Genomic DNA, 18,934 nt, shown 5'->3' on the forward strand with positions numbered 1-18,934 from the left:
TCTAGTGGTTTGGTAATTAAAAGCAAACTAAAAGGAGTGCTTCTAGGTGCCTCACCGTTTTAGCGCATTTTTAGAATTACAGTCATAATTGTGAACATGTCAACATCTTACACAATTTTGAGTGTCCTGTGAGGTGATGAAGCACAGAACAATGCTTAATTTTGTTTCATTATTGATGCCGATAAGTTACAAGCATGTCCTTCATGTATTTGGTACCAAGCCACCGCTAATCGCCACCAATAGCCCCTGACAAATCAGTTGAAATAAATTATGAAAATATAGAAGAAACAAGAAAAATACGGCTGAGAGAAGCACATGGTGGCCTGCTGGTACGACTTCTGTAAAGAGTCATTTGCAACAACATCTGAAAACTGTTGTAAATGACCTTTTCTACTGTAGGCTAACAAATTAGCAAATTAGCATCTTTACTTTATATAGCAATGATCCGACTCAAATGGGAGGATAAAGTAGTTTATGGACTACCTGCCTTGTTTCTAACTTAACGCCAGATAAACTTCACTGTCAGATGGAATGAACTTAGCTGTCTCAGATTCAAAGTCATTCTCCCTGATCAACTTTCTCCGTCTGGTAAACACTACACCCATGTAGACTCGTTTTCTCCTGGTTGTCATTTCTCTTTTCTTAGCTACTTTTCCCTCCTTCTTACAAGGATAAAAAGTATGGATAGTCTTCCATTTCAAGAGAAAACAACAAGATGAATGATCCTCGGTCTTCTTTGCTTGTTTCTTATCCTCCGCTTTCGGCTACACCTTTCGTAAATGGCGATTCAACATGGCAGCCTTCTGTTGGCTGCACTGCCACCTACATAATTATAAATAACTCGTTCTATGCTACGAGAACGCTTTCATTTGGATGTGATTGTGATTAGACTTTGGTAAAATATGTATTTATGAAAGCAGTACTTGATTTTTGCTGATAAAAAGCCAAATCAGTTACACACCGTAACTTCAAAGTTCATAAAAGTAAGAAATTCTTGTATAAAAATTAGTCAGTGATCCCGTAATCACTGAAAAAGTTTTCAACTCAAGCTTTCCTGCGATGGACTGGCGAGCTGTCCAGGGTGTACCCTGCCTGTCGCCCAAAGCCAGTTGGGATAGCCTGCATCACATGGCTATCTTTTAGCTCACCGTTCTGTGCAACATGTTTGTTCAATCAGCTAGACTCAGTGGTGTTCACCTGAAGGGTGGATCCATCCATCCTCAATCAGCCACTCGGTTCGATTCTCTAAATACACCGAAGTGTTTCAATCTGTTGTGTGTAAAATTGATACGAAGTGTCAGTGTCTCTGTCTTTTTTTTTTTTTTTTTTTATCATCATCAGGGCGTAGGCACCGACCCACACACCGCCTTGGCTTTGGCACCCGACTCCAAGCTGGCCAAAGAGAAACAGGAGGACGCCTCCTTCCCGCCTGTCGACTCAGAGGAGATGACCATCAGGATAGGTAGAGCTGGACCTCTCTCAGGCAAGCTCTCCCCCCTTTCATATACCCACATCAGCTGCTTTGTGCTTGATTTCAGGCAAAAGAAAAGAAAAGTACGTCCCATGTGAGAACAAAACCCAGGCGTTTATGTTCACAATTAAATGTGAAACTTCTCTGATGGCTGTTTTTTTTCGCCCATCTTATCTCTGTCCTGATTCCTCTCTTTCCAATGTATTCCCCTTCTGCCTCATCTATCCTTCTGCAAACCTCAGTGGGTGTTTTCTTCGCTTTGAATGGCATTTCATTGTGGACCATCTCTTGGGAAATTATCTGGGTTTGTAACTGTAGTCACACAACAAGCAATTGTGTCACACAAAAACCACAGTAAGTCATGCACATAATGTAGAACTCTAAAATGCTTCCTCTGGTGTCTGAGAGGATGGGACAGTTGCAATTCATCTGATTTTCTGGTGAAGGTGTAAAGTTTATAAAGAAAACTCCACAACAAGTCAAAGTAAGAGTCTGGCATAGGAGCTGGTTTTTGCATTCAAAACAATCAGAGGTAACAGGGTCAAGTCGGAAGTCTCATGTGCTTTCTAAACCTTTCTGTTGTCATAAATGGCTCATGAAGAAATAAAGGTCCCTGAGAATCATTAGTAGAGACTGTTATTCATGGACTATGATGGCCAGGTTGAAGGAGGAGGAAAAACAAGGCGTCTTTTACCATAATTATACTCAAAGGAGTCGCTGCTACGTTTCACTGACTTTTAATGAGGTAATGCAAAGGTGCACAGAGAAGGGCACGTGCTCAGTACACCTTCTGTCATTTATTATAAATTACTTTCTGAGCGCATTTATAAATTAGGCTCAGAAATATGCTTTCAGTCAGACCAAGTGGTGTGAAGCAGACTGAGACCCCTGAGAAGGGAGGCATGTTTTAATCAGCCTTCTTCTCTTTGGGATTGCTGATGGCCCTGCTTCAGGCCTTTAGTGGCTTCTTTTTTTCTTCACATTTAAAGTCCTGGTGAAAACTTAAGTAGAAATGATTCTAAAGCAAATAAATAAATTGATTAAACAAAAATGTAAAAAATAAGTTGCAGTAAACACTAAAGATCTACCGCGATTTAGCCGTCTTTTCCCTGCTATCCCAAAGCTCGGAGGGCCACCACCAGGGACAGCCACAGACTGCAGCGCGTTGTGCATGCTGCTGAGAAGGGGATTGGCTGCAGGCTCCCATCTCTCCAGGACCCGGAGGGTTGCAGGTCGGATCGCAGCCGATCCTTCTCACCCTGGACACAATCTGTTCCTCTCCCCTCATGCAAGAGGCCACAGTCCATCCGGACCAGAACCTCTCGCCATAGGAACAGCTTCTGCCTCTCTGACTTATGAACGCTACATAATTCTGTATCAGACTCATGGACACCATTTACCTCCTGTCATTTGCACTGACTACTTGCACTATGTAGTTTGTTCCACACCCAGTTGCTGCGAACATCAACACCACTATTCCCACACCACACTGCTGGTTGTTTACACGTAGATTTTGTTTATAAAGTGAAAGTGCTTTCTACTACTTTGTTGCATGCGTTATAGCTTAATGCTAAAGTTTTATTATTCATTTTATCTCTGCGAACTTCTCTGTTCGATGTTGCACCATAACACCAGGTAAAATTCTCCGTTTGTGAACCTCTCATGGACAATGGCAAATAAAACTGTTTCTCATTCAGAAACCACAAACACTTTGTGTTCCAGCCATAGACTGTATATAAAGAGATGGACGGAGTGTCCGTGACGTCACCCATAGATACTGAAGAGATCAATTAAAGCTGGGTGGGCGGTTCCTACCATCGCCATCTTGGCAGAGGGATGCTTGTTGTCTTGTCCAGAAAATATAAATATGGGCAAAGAGGTGGCAATGAGAAGGGCGCTGTGAGCGTCATGGTGGATGATTGACATCGAGCGAACTCCGAGCTTTCTGTTGCTAAAAGCTAACCAAGCTAACTCCGAGATAACAGGAGATAACGGGAGCTAACAAGCTAACGGAAGTAAGCGAGCTAAAGCTAAGTGATGTTGTTAACCGGCTAAAAACCACAGTTGTTCTACGTTCTTCTGACTTGAAGCCGGAGATCGGTACCTGTCAATCAAAAGGACACGCCCCTAAACATGCCAAACTTCGAGATTAAATTACTTTTAAACAGGCGAGTTAGAAAAAAATTCTCCCCCCACAGTTGTCATGAAGGTAAACCTGACCTATTAAACCTAAAATGGATTTTTGAACCAGGCTGTAAACATGTTTACTTCTGCCGTGAAGTTGGTCTTTGTAACGTGGGAGTCTGTGGGGATTTGCTGTGTTTTGCAGCCCCTAGTGGATGAAGGAGGAACTAAAGTTTCATGCACTTCCGCGTAGGCTTCACTTTTTACCGCTGGAGGTTACCGCTTGGTTCCAGCCTGGGGTTTCACATGGCAGCAGAAATTTGTTTTATGGCACCAGATCAAATTCTAGAAACTGGATATCAAATCACTGGCACGCTGTGGCAGATTCAGCAAAGATGTGCAGGAAGACATTATCTGAGGAAAGTGAGGTAAAGGAATAGAGGTTGACAGAGCAAGAAATAAGACAATTTAACATCAGAATGACTTTTAGTGACTGGGGAGAGGTTTGATGGATAGTTTTAATGAACAGCTGACTGGGATGGTGGGAAAGTACAAAAGTGAATACGTTGCATGTGACCTTTAAAGACACAGACGCCACCACATGCACAACCCGGCCCTGCCATAGACAAAGTTTCATGTTAAATATGAAATCACAGTGTGGTGGAAATTAGGAAAATGAATGTCACTCGTTTATTATAAGTTCTTTTATGTAGTGCAATATATATTCTGCATGGTTTTAAGTAGTTTAGAAAGCTTGCTTTAGTAAGCGTTTGCAACAACTAAATGTTCTGTTCCAAGGCCTGACTTTGTCTATTATCATCTTCTTGCAGTTGTTTTGACTAGGACTGCCGGCCGAAGGTTGGTTGTGTAAGCCTAAAGAACGCTGTAACACCCTGAGCTGGGGCAGCGCTCTCGAGACCTCTCGCTTGCAACAACTCTCTATTGTCAATAAACTGGACAGAACACCGTTGATTTCTAGATTTATTTTTCATCAGCTAAATTCGGATGAATTCATTGCACATAAAGACACAGACATGCCCTCCCCTGCGCACAAATTCCTGCATTGTCGCATACAAAGGAAAGCTTATCACACAGGATGAATTGACATGACCGCAACAAACTTTTTCTTATTCTCATAGCCTTAAAACAAGAGCAAAGTTCTAACCAGGCTTTACTCTTCGTTGCTATCTTCTAGCGCGCAGCAGAAGAACCAATCAGGAGGAAGACTCCATTGTTTGTTTTTTGTAAAAAAAATAAAGTTTTTAGCATAACAGTGTCATATTTTTCAAGTTCTCTCTTATTATGGTTGGTAAATGTAAATTTAATAGTAAATGTCATCCATCATACCATATTATTTACATTTGTAAAATCTCCTAAACAATCAAAACTCTGAAGGCATGATGATTTTTATTTTACTACGCCAGGATTTCTGTGTAGCCCAAAGCCTGTTTGTTTAAAAATGTATGAAAAAAGCAGCATAAATATTTAAAAGTCTATCATTTCAACTTCTAAGAGTCAAGTTGAATGCCATTGGTATCAGCATGCAGGAGACCCACTTCACAGTCATTCACCTCAGCAGCTGTTGACTCGGATGTTTTTCCCCTTGGGGAACCTTCACCTTTAAACTTTAATTACTAGAAACATTTTCTCCTTGTTTTTCAGTCAAAAACAGATTAAAATGGTGAAGTCTAAAGGGGAAAAAGAGGATATATCACCCTGATGGGATACTCTCAGCTAAACTTTACACCTCATCTAACTTGCATGCCAGTGAAACTAACAATCTGTCAATAAGCATCTCCTCTGGAGGTTCCCATCCGTAGTTAATTAACAATAGAACACAAGGCGAAAATGTCACTGCGAGAAGGAATTGAGTTTAGGAGACACATTCCAAGACAAATTAAAGTATTTCCAACTTGGAGGATTTTCTTTTTTTTTTTTTTTTTGCCATTCTCTCATTGTCTTTTTGAGATCATAGTTGTCTATATTCATATTTACCATCCGTTAAACTAATTATGTAAAGTAGCAGAGCTTTCTCACGGCGTTCACCATTCACAGCAGGAGAAGAAGACGGAATTTAATATCATCAGCTCCAATCAGCTGTCCAGTAAAACACTCCATCGGGTCACCACTACCAGAGGAACGTCCGTGAAACTTCCACCTAAATGGAATGCGGCCATTATTAATCTAAATAATTAAGCCCTTTCATTTCCTGCTGACGTGCAAAACTGTCCGTTAAGAAACGAAGCTTCTCGCTGAATGAATCCACGCAGATAGACTGCTGTTTGGCAACCCAAACGTTGCTAATTTATCCAAATAGCTGGAAGATTGAGTTATTTTTGTGACAGCGTGTGCACTTCTGACTCATTTTCATCTGACTCACCTCCTTCATCTCCATTAATGTCATGGTGACCTCCCATTTAAGCCAAGATTTCATAATGATGATAGCTTTTTTTTTTTTTTTTTTTTTTTTTTCTCACCAGTTTTAAATTGTGAGGGAGATTGGCTTCCCGCTGATGTAAACCCTCTTCACAAGAGCAGCTGCAGACTGTTAGATTTTTGCGGAGGTGTTGTGAAAAGTGTTAAATTGTCGTGGCACGCTCAGGGACTTGTCGCAGCCAGCAGTCACAGGTGCTTCTGGAGAAAATAAAGCAAAAAGGGGAGCCGAAGAGTCAGAAAAGTTTACAGAGAGGACAAAATAAGAAACAAAAAGCCTGTTTGTGGACAAATTTAAGCTACAAGCTCAAGTGGTTTTTCAGGGCTATTATTCCAGCGCCGTCAAGCATGGCAGAGAATTCCAGCTTTGCTCAGTGTTTACGTTGACCGTACATTTCCAGCAGCTTCACAGATTCATTAAATGTATGTTTCAGACATGCTTCTGCAGATTACACATCACTTGTAAATTCATTGCAGCCCCACAGCCTGCCTAAGGGTATCTAAAGTCAGTCAAGCCACACAGTCAACAAAAAAGGCCAGAAGACATTGGTTTGATTCCCATGCCACACTGGGAGGTCACATCGCGTTGGAAGTCCCTGCATATTGGACCGAGCTGCTCATAATGCAGCATATCTAGCCTGCTACATGCAGAGAATTATTAAAGAAGGAGCTCTCATTTCCCAGTGCCTGGGAAGCAAATTATTAGGAAGTTTTATACATCAAAAAGACTCGTTCATTTCCTTCAGAGGGGCTACATTATCACAGCTCTGCTCAAAGCGGCGTTCTCCAGTGGCTCCATCGGAACAGCTGGGGGTTAACCGATTGTAGTTGATTCTAATACAGCCTTGTTAGACAGACAGCACTTTCTCTTTTTAATCTTTTAATCACAATATTATAAGGCTGAGCTGCAAAATTAGGTGAATAAAACATCAAATAAGTAGCAGCGCACCGCATATTCCATGTTGTTCTTACTTGTTTAGCAAAAACTAAGTCAAAATGCAAAAGCAGTGGGACTTCCATCTAAATTAATAGAATAAATGGCAACCAGCTGCTGCTTATATAATATATGTTTTTATACATATTTAAAGGAATTGATCATCTGCAGGTTAAAACACCTCTACAACAGCAGAAGAAGGAAAAGAAATCAGCCTGAGAGGAATCTGCAGAGGGTTGTAAGGAATAACTCTGTGGAGTTCAGGATTCTGCAGTCAGGATTATGTACAAGCAGAAAACATTCAAGAGACCTGTCAGTCTTCCTTGGAGTTGACGTCCCTGTCCAACGTCAGTGCTTAAGCATGACTCTAGAAAATGTCAGTACAGCTTAGGATTGGTGAAAACCAAATGCAGTATAATCAGCTCAAAGTATTACAACATGGCGGTGGAGGGTTGATGACATGACCTGGACACCTTGCAGTCATTAAGCCAATGAATATGAACTTGCTTTTAATGTACCCCAGGAAAAAACAGATGGGAATTAGACTTTGGTGTCTAATCTTCGGTGTTTGTGTAGCATCTGTTGATGTAATGTTTACCATCCTTTCAGAATAAAGTAAAATACCTTAAGAACTGCTCTGTAGATCAAAGTATTTTTGAGGACATTAAAGCCATCTGTCTGACAGCTTAGCTGAAATTGAGGCATGAAACATGCTATTTCAATGAAATATCTGAGAAAGGAAAACCACCTTTATTGCTGTTCCAGTCAAAAGGTGGAGCAAGTTGAAGGATAAAGCCTTTTTATGAAAAAGAAACTGTTGGCCTGCAGGCTACACAACTAAAAACACACAAAGACAGACACATCATTCGTAAAATATTTGGAGAAATATTAACAAAAATAAACACAAAGCAATAGTAATATGTGTGCCTCAATGCTTAGAGCATTGGCACCCATAATTATTAAGGGTTCATTCTTCAACTGTAACTTTATTTATAATGACGTTTAGAAACAACAAAGATGGCCAACGTGCAACAATGAGCAACATAACATGACACCAGGATAGCTCACTAGGCACTGGTTCATCGGAGATTACGCCGCTTTGGGAATTACTGTAGTAGAAGTTCGTGGTCTTGAGTTGATCTGTTCCACGTCTGACAGCGAGACATTTCTCCCGGCCAGAGCAGCGTATTGTCTTGCACATGTAAATCCTTCGGTCGTCTTTGCCAACAATGCTGTTCGCTGAACCCACAATGCACTTTGCTTTAGTCTGCTGCCTGTATTTGGTCTGATTAAGGCGGACCGAGTCTGCTTCTTTGCTCCGAATCAGTCCAGAACAAAGCAGACTCCCACACATGGGAAGCAACATCGCTTCTTCTCCATCCATTTCCGATGGACCTTCCACAACCGCTGCCCTCCTCCAGCCAAGCAACACGCGACATTGATGCTTATGAAATTTTTCCCTTGTCTACATACACGTGCCCATGGGGGCTTGCGATGCAACACAAGAAAGTTTAGAAATGTTTGAATTGGAATCACATTTCTTGGAGACCAGCGACCTGATAGCATGATGTGCGAAACAACGCCGCCGCTACCGTTTGTTGTGTCCCATGTTTGGACAGAAATCAGACTGAATGCAGCCTAAAATATTTGAGTGACTTTTATAGGCAGAAATTCCACACGTGATGTGTTGATGTTGGGCATACCATTTGGAACTATATCACAGTCAATAAAAAGGTCGGACACTCTTTCATTTCAGCAATTTGATTGGCCGGTCCTGCATTTCAATTTTCAACTTTTTCTCAGTTTTTCAAAACAAAGCTGGGAGGCGAAAAGAATGACATGTTTATGTGATTAAATGAGAGACTTCTCATGTATTCTTGCTGATGTTGCCAGTTGTGCTCCAACTTAAGAACATTCTGGACCTTCTTCCAGACTGTACAGAAATAATTACAAAACAGATATAATCTGGAACCTTCCCTAAAAAGGTTTCAGGCAGTGTGAGTAATGGAAGGTCAGACTACTTTGGACAGGAGTTAGTTGGATATATTCACGTTTTCATATCGTGCTCAAGCAAATAACTTTAATCAGTCCAGGTCCTGCTGTAATAAAGCCTCCATTTTCATTCTATGATCCTCTCTGCATGAATAAACTGATGGAGCTTCAAATGAAGCTTGTCACATGAATAACTGAGTCATATAGCATTGAGGATAATTTAGTGGTTCTCTTACTTCTTCATCGTAGAAAAAGCGAAATAGCTGCTACATCATTCTGGTCATTTTTTAGGTGTATTTCAGGACGTTGTTGGTCCAGTTTGATACCCCCGCAGGCAATAATGGAGCCACTCATCATACTGAAGATCACCAATTTCTGCAATCCATTTACTGTGTTTGCTGTGGACTCTGTGTGGTGCTGGAATGAGGTGCTTTAGTTCAACAGATGCTGGTTTTGATAAGAACATTTTACGTTTGTGGCTCTGAAACACAAAACAAAGAAAAAGAGAGAAAAAACAGTAAATTGAACCCTTTTAAAACTCAGGTCTGGGTGTAAATGTCACTGACATGATATCAGACGACAAACACAAACTTGATCTGCAAAGTCCCGTTGTGTGGATCACCCCTAACTCATGCAGACTGCTTGGAGACTATGAAACCTTGACAGGTCTGCTTTGCATAGTAATAAGCTCTAATTAGACAATTACTGACTCTTTGACAGTTTGCACCTCACTGAGATGTGATCCCTCAATGTCACGTGTCACTCAAATCCAACATCTGTCAAGCAACAAAAAACAGCTTGTATCAAAGCGCTACTTCAGCCACGACTAATCAGTGTCGATGCTCAGCCCCTCTCTTCCTGCACGGTACGACGACAGCCCAGAACAGAATCTGTTTGTAGCATCAATTCAATTCAATTCAATTCAATTCAGCTTTATCTGTATAGCGCCACTTCACAACAATGTTGTCACAGGGCACTTACATACACGAATCAACATACACATCATTTCAAGCCAATTCATACATATCCTATAATAGAAACCAACTGATTGCATCAAGTCATGACTTTGATCCAATCCCCCATCCTGAGCATGCACGCAGCGACAGCAGGAAGGAAAAAAACTCCCCTTTAACAGTAAGAAAACCTCTGGCAGAACCTGTCTCCGGGAGGGCAGCCATCTGCCTCAGCTGTTTTGGGTGAAGAGGACAGGAAAGACAGATCAACATGTACAACTGTTCTTATTCAGGAAGAGCTGCGGAAAAAAAAGGAGAAATAAGTTAGGGCATCAGTGCTTGTAATGTTGATAGAGGTTCAAATATGAAGGCTGAGTTCTCAAACTGCAGGGAGGAAGGGGAAGTGATGGGAAAATAACCCCATGCTGAGCTCACCACTCTGCTAAGTACTCTAGTAGCTCTGAATTGGACTTCTGTTCGGTTTGAGGGTCACTTTTAAAGTTCAACTCCCTGTTTTTGCAATGATAAATACTCTATAGCCTGTTTAAAACCAAGTGGCTTTGCACGGCTACAGATATAATCACGTGTTTTATATGGTTTATAATAATAGTGTATTTACCATCATCTGTGGTTGCATTCAAATCAGGTCATGAGAGGAAGATGAGGAGGTTGTTAATGGGAAAGACGGTCGATACAATAAGTGATCATCTGTGCTATCCTTCACAGTTAGACCAGTGGTTCCTAACCTTTATCTCTGGAAGGTCTGGCACTCACCAGGCTCATCTGGGAACACACTGAAACTTTGAAAAAAAAAAAAAAATCTTGAAAACTGTGCCCATTTTCAGAACAATTAAGGCTACTTTAAATGAGCCAAAATCATAGAGCCTGTGTGTTCAGTCAACTGAGGGCAACAGCATTTACTTTGTGTATTTCTTTAAATATATTAACGCTGAATCATTTCAACAGGAGCAAGGTCATCTTTCCAGGCAACTCGATCTGCATTCTCTAGGCTGGAAAAGGTCCAACTCATAATTCCTTAAACATTGGGTAAACAAGTTTTGGTTTTCTTACTGACTCATGTTCAAATACAAAGTAAATATGCACATATGTCTGTGCGGAAATGTCTTATCTGCAGTGGAAATTGCTATAACTCTCTGTGTGCCATTTTCCCAAATCAGTAGATGAATTTGCAAATAAAGTGTTTTTTCCTTCTGGGTTTGGCCAAGAACCTCTGCAACAGACAATACAAAGGACTTATTCCCATGTATAAAAGTGTTGATCATACAGCATAAACATTTGCAAACCCTCATGAATTCCCTCCTAATCTTTCTGTATCCTTCAGTAATTTTTAATTACTTGGAAAATCTTTCTGCCTGTTAATTATTCAGTGTGATTGGTGGCTGGTCTCTCTCTCTTCAATCTGATAATACTGCGGGCATTTCGACTAGTTTCTGGCTACATCTTGAATGAAACCTGTTCAAAGTACTTCTTGTTTCAGAGGCTCTTCAGTTAAGCAGCAGTCAGCGTCTTTTAAGCCGTCACAGAAGCTAAAGCGCCATCTGGTCCTTTAGATGTGTGGTATATGAATGTGGATGGTATACATTGCCTTTTCCTATTCATTTTTTTTACTCTAATCTCATAAACTGGATGATCACTCCTTTGAACTATAATTGAATTGCTATTTTGCTGCCATGACAGGCTTTTCTAGATATGCTAAAGGTACAGACAATGAAATACAAACATCAGGAAACACTATTTGCATTTCTTTTTGAAAAAGAAATACAGTATTTATTCCTGGAATGCAGCAGAAGAAGGAAAATATGACTGTGGAATTTGTATTAGGATCGGATTAGATTTTTTTTTTTTTTTTTAGGGTTTTTAGGACAATTGCTAATCTTCCCAGAAGTGGACATCCCAGCATGTTCACGGCAGGATCAGAACATGCACAGAGAACCTACAGAAAGCTCCAGATCATCTCAGACTGCCCAGATCTCAGTTATCATGTTGGATGTTGGAGTTCATGATGTAAATGATGAAAAAGCAGGTGTTCAAGTAGCCAGTCAGTCCACTACCGACTTGGCTCACAAGTTCCAGTTCAGTCTAATTAGTGGAATATTTATGCTTTCAGAGAAGGCAATAATACAATTCAGCAGAATTAAAAACAAAAACCTCCCCTCTTCCTTCATGACAGCCATAAGCAGACTGAGGCAGACACAAAATACCATCTGAACTTGGATGTTCTGAATGAAATGTTCTGACGCATACATTCCCCTTAACACACATCATATAAAACAATGCTTTTAAATGCACTAAAAAGTCACAAAAACAGAGTGGCAGTATACCTGCATAGAATTAAACAAAAGCTGTTCAGCAGGATGACAAAATTCCCAGAGCCGACTTCAGATCACCTAACCGTGACAAAATAACATCCTTCCTAAAAACTGTTGCCGAGGGCGCCACATGTAAAATCAGCTCATGAACACACTTGCTGCCAACAGAAAGTCTAAAACTCTAGAAAAATGTTAAATTTTCTGCTGAAGTCAGTTTTAAACAGGCCAGAAACTATGTTTACACAGTATGACACCTAAAAAAAAACTTAATAACATGATAGTTATTTGATCACGTATCATCTAAAAGCTTAGCCAGAGTTAAGACTCTCCTTCCTCCATGACAGCTGTAAGCAGATGAAGGTAGGAATTTCTCTCTGATGTCATCAATGGTGATTTTTTTTTCTTTAGAATTAAAATAACTAAAATTTCCAAAAATGATTTACAGCAGAAAACTGCTTAAGACAATGAGATGAAAGAAAATAATGAAAAAAAAACCAGGGTTAAAATCAGAAAAGGAATAATTCGGAAAAAATAAACACTTGAATGAAATTTATGTTCGGATTGATCTCAAAAGATACCTAGCTACTGAATAGCGTGAAATATAATGAAAATGGTATATAAAATATCAAAGCAAATTTGCAGTAACGATGTATAAAATTCTATTCGTCCTGTGTTTTTACAAATACCCCAGTCTTTTATCCATTTATCTGCCACCGTTTAAAAGTAGAAGTCTGAGAAATCCAGGGACAGGCAGGACAAACTAACTAAAGACCTCCAGAGATGCAGGTTCAGGAAGCAGAAATTTAATCTAGTAAAAGCTGGAGATAAAATTGCAAACTGGTGATATAAATATTCAGAGGACTAATGAAGGAGGCACATAGAGATATATAGCGAGACAAGGAAGATCCGGTGATTAACGGGCTTGGCAGGTAGGAGGGGCTCAGTCTGCGATGCCTGATGAATAAGTGCATAAAAACAAAGAAGAAAATCCTATCAGAATGAAAGCAGTGAATAGATTAACAATTCATGTAATAAAATGTTCAGTCGAATACAACCAGCCTCCTATAGTTGTACAAGATGTGTTGCTTTCTCTCAAACTCCCCCTCTTCTTCAAAAGTAGGCATAAAGTGAGGTCCAAACGTAGATATTCAGTCATTTGTTGTTAAAGCGTTTGTCATAACGTTAAAGTAGGGAAGAACAAGATGATTTGTCGTGCAGTCATGCTCCTGTGGTTCCAATGGTGGCGTGTGATTGGACTGGATGAGATAGTGATGCAGAAACCCATGACAACATGGATGTTCCTGTCTGAAAAACTGAAACTGGTTTCAAACTTTGATCATGCTGAGTTGGCTTCGGGTCATCATTTCTTTTAAAAAAAAAAAAAAAAAAAAAAAAGAATACATTTTAAATATGAAGTAGAAAACATATCCATATTTCCTCTCTTGAAAGGGAATATGTGTTGGGCGCCACCTTTGTTCTTCAGAATGAACTGACGTCTCTGAACTGACAGATTTTCTTGTAATCTTAAGAAATCTTTGGGATCAGACTTCAGTCAGGAGTAGAAGGATCCACTGAAAACTCATAGACAACTTTCAAGCCCTGTGTCAACTCTTTGCTGTTTCTGAAAGACAGTTATTTTCAGATGGTACCGTGAGATATCCCGAGCCTTCGATATATTTCTCTTTGATAATCACCTTGTTGGTGCAAACATGGCCGGCTATGGCTGTCAGACTATGTTGTCTTTGTTTTTTATCTGCTGCTCTTTGATAAGTTGTCTTATTTGTAGACGCACCATTGGTCCATCCCTTTAGCTATGTGTTCCATTGCTTGGGTGATTATTAAGTTTAAAAAAATTCATACAAGATGGTCAGGTACAAGTACTGGCTTTAACATGAAGGAAAAACCAGCTTATGTCCAAAGAAGACTTCAGAAAGTCTGGGAACTAATTATTCAACCTATTTTAACATATTGGATTAATACACAGTTTCTAAGACATTTTGCACCATTTTATGGTTAAAACTTTGCTCAAAATCCCAGAGAACACAATCTGATACTAGTCTTCTCCCCCCTAAAAGAAACCAGGAAGCAGAGGATTACCCTACATTTTGTTAAAAGGCCGAAATAGGCCTTCAAATTTAAAGAACTAGTCTGTTCTCATCATTTTTTCATGAGTTAAAGGGTTGAGGGAGCATACATACGGTTCTTTTTTTAGCCAATTTAAATGAGCCCTGTTCACATCTACTGATAGTACAGTTTGTTTGGATCAGTGAACACTCATTCATATTATGGTGTGGACCAAAGAAGCAAATTTTGATCTGCTTAAAAACTGGGGCTTTCCGTTTACTTGCAATAGTTTTGCTTGCAGTGTGAAAAGAAAACGCACCATCCAGTGAATCACAGAGATGAATTGACGTGGAATGCAGGGTAAACTCGTAGACGCGCTGGCTCTTCTGCGGCTCATACTGGACAGATCCATGAGAAAACCGCTTTAGGTTTGGACAACGGAGTAAAAACAGGAACTGCATAAATTTGTTCTTACTGCTTGCTTGCAGTGCATTTTCGGTCCTGTCCAAGCAAGAAGCTGGATTTTCTTCTTCGTTCTCTTGGGCAGTGGTCATTTCAGCGAATATCACCCCCCTGCAAACAGTTGTTGTAACGGTATGCTTTTTTTCAGAAGGTTTTCAGGTCTGCTTGAATACGGTGTAGTTCGGCAGTAAACAAAAACCAAAGGAAGGTGCGAAATTTGTCAGAATTCCCAGTATTGGACTGAGTTTAAACTTGTTTCACAGTAAATCACTGAATATTAAATGCACAATTATTGAAGGACTTCCACGATAGAGAACAATTACAGTAAATTTCCGTGCAGCTTCCCTATTCTGTAATGAAATGATCTTTTGCTCTGCCAGCTTTAGTAGGCTTTTATCTCGCTGTGTTGAGACATGTTTAATAGAGCAGTCTTTTTCTTCTTTCCTCTCTTTATGTATTTGAAGGGCCAAGAAGCCCCTTGCAAGCATGTTTTCACTCAGAGATGCATTTATTCTCACATACACATCCAAACACACACAAAATCATTGCAGTTCCTTCTCGCAGTTTATGCATAGCACCCTAAATAATTCAGAGGGCATTCTGAAGAATCCAACTGCGCTTGATGGCGTTCTTTTTGTTTGGCTCTTCTAAATGTACCATGGAACAACAGATGGGAATTGGTCCAGTTTGAGCTGTTTGCACCAAGCAGCAATTAAAATGCAAGATAACCCTTGTAATATCTCAGTGTACCATCTGATTAACATTTAACACATCATATACAGATACAACCTCATGTAACCACTGTTTAATAGAACTGCAAGTATATTTATCAAACAAGAATTCTGACTCTTCATTATTTGCATGATTATTTTTTTATTTTTTTTGTCATTGCTATTTTGGTTGTAAATTGCAAGATATTTTACAGTTTTAATGTGTTAAAATGTTTCCCAAATTGAAGACTTTTTTTTTAAAAGCTAAATAATACATATTGATGTTCCATGATTGCAAGAAAAATTGCCTTGTTGATAACTTTCATTGTGAGTTAATAAGCCACTGATCTAGCTTACAACCCCGAAGCTGTTGTAGATGAGTGATAAACAGCATTGAAACGTTATATAATGTTATTATTAACCCTAACCCGAACCCATATTGATTTTAAATAGACTTAAGTGCCCATATATCTAATGTGTGTTCCTGACCAACCCTGAACTATCAATTCAAATGCTTGGTATGTATTGCTACAGGTGGAAATAAACATTGAATTATGAATATTTTCTTGAAGCACATGGAAATGAGTAAAAGAATTTTATTTTCAGTTTGGATTTATAAAATGAGCCAAGTAAAGCGTAGAGCACGTCAACACAACATTAAACGCAATAACTTCTGGGCCATGTAACTCTTGGCGATAATAGCATTTTGTTGTTTTTTTTTTTTTGTTTTTGTTGTCGTTGTTTTTGTCATTTTTGTTTTGAGTTCCAAATCAAGTAATGTAAAACAGTTTTACAATTTGGTTTTGGGAATGAAAATAGTTTTAAAAACATGTTTAATCCCTTATTGTCTTATATTTAGTTTTGCAGATAAAACCAAACAGCCTGAACTTAACAGACTGCTGAAACATGGAACCCATTACATGAGCATCAGAGTTCAGTCAATGGGATTAGTCAGATGATAGTAATACATAAATTTGACTTGTCTGCATTAAGTTAAGAAATACTATTTGTAAAAATAATCCCATTCTGCGTTTTCCAGTCCGTTATTGGATTTCTTTTGGAGTACATATGTACTTAGTAACCATAGACTGTATATAAAAAGATGGACGGAGCCTCCTTGGTGTCACCCATAGGTTTCTGAAGAGCTGAATTGAAGCTCAGTGGGCGGTTCCTACCATCGCCATCTTGGCAGTGTGATTCGTGTTGTGTCTTCCGAAAAATACAAATATGGGCAAAGAGGTGGAGTTTAGAGGGGGGCTGTGAGTGTCATGGTGGATGATTAATATCGAGCTAACGATATATCGGGTACCTGTCAATCAAAATGACACGCCCCTAAATGTGCCAAATTTCAAGATTAAATTACTTTTAAATTGGCAAGTAAGAAAAAAAATCACTCTACCCACAGCTGTCATGAAGTTAAACCTGACCTATTAAACCAAAAACGTATTTTTGAAACAGGCTGTAAACATGTTTATTTCTTTTGTGAAGTTGTTTTTTTTTCTTTTTTAACATGGGAGACCATCGGGATTTGCTCTGTTTTGCAGCCAGCCCCTAGTGGATGAAGGAGGAACTGCATCTTTTTGCACTTTTGCATAGGCTTCACTTTTAACCGCCGGAGGTTGCTGCTTGGTAGTAAAATTAAACCTAAACTTCCTGTTATTTTCAAAACATAATATTTAAACATGGCAGCATCGACAGACATAGTGTTAGCTGTCCTAATGTGGGAGCTAATTAGCCTGCCAAGTGACTAGAAAACAATGCTTCACTTGTTTATAGTCTGAACCCCCGAGGCTGCACGCCATTGTTTTTTTTTTAGGTTCTTTTTTTGCTTTGTTTCGTTTTGTTTTTTTTATTTTTAAAAATGAGCCAACACAGCGAACTTTAGATGTTCAATGTAGCGATGCATTAGAGAAATGCAAATATTGTTTCCATGACACTCTTCATCACTGCGGTCAATTAGAGTAGCACTTATTATAGTTATTATCAAATATCATTACAAACTGCAGTCAAGTCATCCTGCTGTGGTTACATCAAGCTTAAACTTCAATATTTTCAGTGTCATTGCACTATTTACACAATGAAGCAGATTTTTTGGGTGATTTGGAGTCTAAATCACAAGTTTACTTAGTGTGGACAGTATACATTCAATATTTACTGTATTTGTATTAAGATTAAAGTTTTAAGTAAAATTTCCTACCATTGCTGCTTCTCTGGCTCACATAGATCATTATTTGTCCTCATACCTATGTTTACTTCCCACAGAGATGTAAGAAAATGACAGACAAAAGAGGAAAAAAATAGTTCAGAGAGGTATAGTAGTCAACAGCAGATTGCCAAACCAGCAGCGAGTCACCTGGGAGATCAAAACAAGACTGATCCAACCTAGAAATGCCAAAAGTGGCTTAAGAAAGTGTCTGTCTTGGTGCTTCACATGTCTATACTTAACAATGTAAAAGACTAAACTCCATTGACACAATACAGAAACCAAACAAGTCAAGTTCAAGGCAACTCAGACACAATCAAGTGCCTAATGCATTGAGGTGATACACTGCCCTTACCAGCAATAATTAATTAAAAAAAAAAGAAAAAGAAAGAAATGCCCATAAATTTATGAGTCAGTACACAGTATAGTAAGCATACAGGGTATCAAGTATTAACCACAACATGATAGCAGTTGTTGCGAGGATGCAGCAAAGATCTGCCACAACTGTGCACCACCAACGTTCAGATGGGTGCTGAGAAGAAAGCTCAGCATTGAGAATATGATCTGAGCCATAAACACATACTTAACACTCTAAACATACACAGAGAGAGATGCATGCATATATTTGCAGGCCCTCGGGCATGAGATGCTGTCAACTGCATGACCTACCTATTTCTAATGAGAAGGAGGAGATGCCATAGTGAAGATCAGAGGAATGTGTTGATTCACATCAGCATGCAGATCGTAAATCTGCTCATTCGATTCTTTGGAAATGTCTTGACAAAATGCAAACAAAATATCCCAGAAGGATCTCTTTTAAACTCTATAAAGACTTAGAGAAATAACTGCTGCTGATTTTACACGTGTTGGGAAAATATCTCTCCATCGGATCGGGTTTGCTCAAGGATCAACATCAGTTCCTAAAAAATCAGCTCCTGCAACAGTGATCAAGGGTTTGGCCAACAGATAACACTGCAGCTTTATACAGTATTATTTAACTCAATTTCTTATTCTAGGTTAAAATTCCTTTGTAGCTGGATTTTGTTCTGCCTTTGCTGGTTGCTTTTTTGCATACAGAGGTCTTGAAATTTTTAACGAAATAATTTGAGATTAATACCCAACATCATAAACACAGAAAGTCAAAATCAGTAGCTTCTTAAAAAGAGAAAAAGTGAAAAACATAATAGATTAAATTAAAATTCGAACCATTTACGTCAAATTTGTCACTAACAGTCTCATTTTTTACCTGTAGTGGCGC

General features: G+C 39.2%; 1 protein-coding gene across 1 annotated transcript in view; it reads left to right on the forward strand.

Moving 5' to 3' along the window:
- Window positions 1-18,934, forward strand: part of LOC306771458 (zinc transporter ZIP11-like) — a gene marked incomplete at both ends in the record, with an annotated part of 169,835 nt that overhangs the window by 117,925 nt on the left and 32,976 nt on the right. The window contains one exon of the mRNA XM_079260624.1: window positions 1,342-1,483. Coding sequence (XP_079116750.1) covers window positions 1,342-1,483 — 142 coding nt within the window. The remainder of the gene's footprint in view (window positions 1-1,341; window positions 1,484-18,934) is intronic.

The sequence above is a fragment of the Telmatherina bonti genome (assembly GCF_933228915.1).
Source record: "Telmatherina bonti genome assembly, chromosome: 21".
NCBI classification, from domain to species: domain Eukaryota; kingdom Metazoa; phylum Chordata; class Actinopteri; order Atheriniformes; family Telmatherinidae; genus Telmatherina; species Telmatherina bonti.